The sequence below is a fragment of the Bradysia coprophila genome, chromosome III (assembly GCF_014529535.1).
Source record: "Bradysia coprophila strain Holo2 chromosome III, BU_Bcop_v1, whole genome shotgun sequence".
NCBI lineage: Eukaryota > Metazoa > Arthropoda > Insecta > Diptera > Sciaridae > Bradysia > Bradysia coprophila.
The window spans coordinates 2265936-2269345 of record NC_050736.1 but is presented as its reverse complement, the minus strand read 5'-3'; the positions used below and the strand labels follow the sequence as shown (position 1 = coordinate 2269345).

General features: G+C 39.7%; 1 protein-coding gene across 1 annotated transcript; it reads right to left on the bottom strand.

Moving 5' to 3' along the window:
* Positions 1-1020: 1020 nt before the first annotated feature.
* LOC119077528 (tigger transposable element-derived protein 6-like) lies at positions 1021-2412 on the bottom strand. Its single transcript, XM_037184754.1, has 2 exons — positions 2331-2412; positions 1021-2089 (listed from the first exon to the last, which is right to left on the bottom strand). Exon 2 carries the CDS (start codon positions 1848-1850, stop codon positions 1038-1040), a length of 813 nt encoding a protein of 270 aa, XP_037040649.1. The 5' UTR covers positions 1851-2089; positions 2331-2412; the 3' UTR covers positions 1021-1037.
* Positions 2413-3410: the final 998 nt, after the last annotated feature.

Sequence of the window (3410 nt, the reverse complement as noted above, 5' to 3'; positions counted from 1 at the left end):
CATTGTGACGAAGTGGTGACTGAAAGTTGGGAAGCTGATTTATTCTTTTTTAATGAATTTCAATTGATTAGGCTGATCCTAGTCAACATAGATCTCCCTGAAGATCATTCGAACAAAAGTACAGAGTACTAAGGATTAGAGAATGGTCAAATGAGTGTCGACATTGGTGTGTAGATACTTACATCATACCTTCGTAGTTCACTAGACATGCTCTGTTATGTAAAAACCGTATTTTCAACAACAATATTTAATAAGCTCTTGATAACAGCCGTTTTTAGTGAAGTGCATTCACTGCACTTCTCTTGTGCTACGCACAGAAATTGCACCATTTTTAATCATCGGAAGTCAATTCCGGACCATAGTTGTTCATAGATGAAATATTGGCAGTGAAGAATTGCTCAAAAATGTCGAGCTGATTGGACGCGTTGACTCCCGCAGCGGTCTTCTTTACAGGTTCACGCTTTCTACCAATAGTTTTGGCAGGCACGTTTTTTCTGATTTTCTTTATCTTTCCTTCATCGCTGCTGGTCCCCGACTTCTTTGGGCGTCCTCTTTTTTTCGGAACTGCTGTGGCCTGTACATTCAACTGTTTTCTCTGCTCCTTCATGTCACGCCGTTTCCTTTTTTCATCCAACACCTTCTTAAACTCTGCGGATGTTATTATTTCCGAATGTTGTTTTTCTCTCCGCTTTCTCTTGGATTTCTTTTGACTGCTTGCGGTGGGGACAGGAACTATATCACAGAACTTGGTGTCGATTGAATCGTTTGGTAGCACAGGAACGACAGGCTCTACAACCACGAATCCGTCATTTATCAATTGTTCTTCAGTCGCGTCTCCCATTTCCAAATGCTCGATTTCAGCATCTTCAAATTCAATCTCCGAAAGACAATCGTCTGACGTTTCAATGGTGGATGGAAGTGTTTGCTCATTCTCTTCGGTTCGGATAGCCTCTGGTTCAACATAAAAATCATCGTCGGAAAATATGTTCGGATTGTATGGATAAATTCCTGCCGACTGGAAGCCATTAACTGCCTTTTCAGTAGAACATGTATCCGTTTGCCTTCATTTGGTTATCGCAAGCGTCGTTGAAAGCTGTGCTGAGTGGACCAAAAATAGTTAAATCCAAGGGTTGGAGGCGATGAGATGTATGCGGCGGTATCGAAAGCATCACGATGCCATTGTCCACGCAGAAATCAAATGCTTCAACCGAGCAATGAGTGGAATGATTGTCCAATATCAGCAGAACCGGATTTGCGCAGGAAGCATTGGTTTTGTCTTTGAAATGGGCGAGCCATTCGACGAATAGTTCTTCGGTTATCCATCCCGATTTGTGTGCTTTGTAAATCGCTCCAGGCGGTCCATCAATCATTAGACTTGCTGTCATACGAACTCGGGGGAATATGATCATCGGCGGTATGTAATATCCAGCGGCACTTACTGCACAGGCAACAGTATGATTCCTTCCGCGTTCTCCACTCGTCGCAGATACGACTCGCTTCATTCCTTTCTTTGCGATAATCGTTTTCGGTTTGTGCACGATGTTTTTTCCAGTTTCATCGAAATTGAATATGCGGTCGGCTTGGAAGTTGTACTGAGACATGACTTCCTCGAGGTTCTTGTAAAATCGGTGCACTTCCACCTTATTGAAGGCCTTTATGCGGTTGATACTCGTGGCTTCTGGTTTCCGAATACTTATTCCGTGATGTCGTTTCATGAATCCTTCTAGCCAGTCTTTCCCTGCCAGCTTGTTTACCTTGCTGAACCGATGGGGAATCCCTTTCTTTTCAGCGTAATCGAACACAGCTTTTCTGAGCTCCAATTTTGTGAGTCCGAAAAATAAATTTGTCATCTTGATGCAGTGTCCGGCGATCTCATTTTCTGTTTCTGGAGAGAAAACCGGTTTCGTACCCAATCTGGGGGCTTGAGTTGTTTTTCTGTGAATCGTTCTCGTAGAGTTGAATATGGAATGTCAAATCTTTCTGCGGCTTTTCTTAACGACATTCCATCACGAACTTTTAAAATGGCGTTCTGAAGCTGTTCGATGGACCACTGTCCTCTTGTCCTTTTTCTGACATGATTTCTCGGCATCTAGAAAAAGATTTAATTGGGTAAGAGACAAACGAGCTTAAACTCTTTGATAGAAATGGTGGCTACAATTCCACCACTGTGTCGGTCGCTTTTACCCGACCATGCAAGCCGAGAGAAAAATTGAATTTTAACCAGAAATGGAACGAATATCGTTAATAAAACTTATAAAAAACGTTCGGCAGATTTCATTTTATGAAGTGGTAAAAGAAAATGCCAAAACTTAAGAGTACACGAGACTTACCGTCGTAAAATACCGGACACAAATTTCTTAGCAAAAATCATGCAATTTGGTTTTTCGGTTATGACACTAAAACGGCTATGCTTACTACAATAGAAACTGTTTGAAAATAGTGTTGCATGATGAAAGTAAATGAAATGAAAAAAAAAAAATTATGGGAAAACCGCGACAATTTCAAAATATGGTCGTGACTGGTATTACCCATTGGCTGCCATTCCCCTACAACTTCAGAATTGGAACATTGAAGTTGCTTCGTTCTCCGTACGCGAATTGATTCTGTACGATATCCCAATTTCAAAATAAGACCAAATTCTTCTTTTCGTTATTTATTCTTCTGACTACTGGGCCCATAACCTGTAGGAAGTTAAGGATATGCGTGGCAGAACGAACAAAATAACTTGATCTGAATCCGAATATTGGCTTTATTGAGAACAGAATTGAATAATTTAGATGTTTTGTTGTAAACATATCGAAACAGAATGAACAACTTCATTTTGTCAACCAAGTAACTAGATTGATTGCAGGATTACTGTGACTTCCAACAGTGATTACCATATGGACCTAGCTTTTTATGTACCAAAGACCGAAGGCGACGAAATTTTCAAAAATTGATCCGACGGCAGCACAAAACTAAAGTGTGAAAATTTGTTTTCTTCCATAAAATGATCAGACGGACCAGCTGAGTAGATTTCCGCTTGAGCTTTAAGAAAAACTGAAATGTTATGTAAAGACTGCTGCACCGCTATATAAGAAAGCCCACTGCAAAATGCATCCGATTTCGACAGGTCGTTGTTCAAAAGAATCCCTCACACTGACTGTGTGTCATAGAAATTCGTGGCGATAAAGATACATACTTCGATTTGATATCAAAGTGTTCACTTCTTTTGGCGAGTTCGTCGATCCAGTTTTCTGTCTGTGTGTATGATTAAAACAACCATCCACTTTCAATAATTAGTAAAATAATTTATTAAAATAACGATTTTTTGATTGATATCCATATCTTCAAAATAATAAAATTTGTCTAAATATAATGTTTTCAGTTAAGAGATAATTTGTTTTATTTACAAAGTTGATTTTTCTTTT

Bases quoted from the DNA above. Each gene is read 5' to 3' on its own strand.
- LOC119077528 (XM_037184754.1), bottom strand. From the start codon at position 1,850: ATGACAAATTTATTTTTCGGACTCACAAAATTGGAGCTCAGAAAAGCT.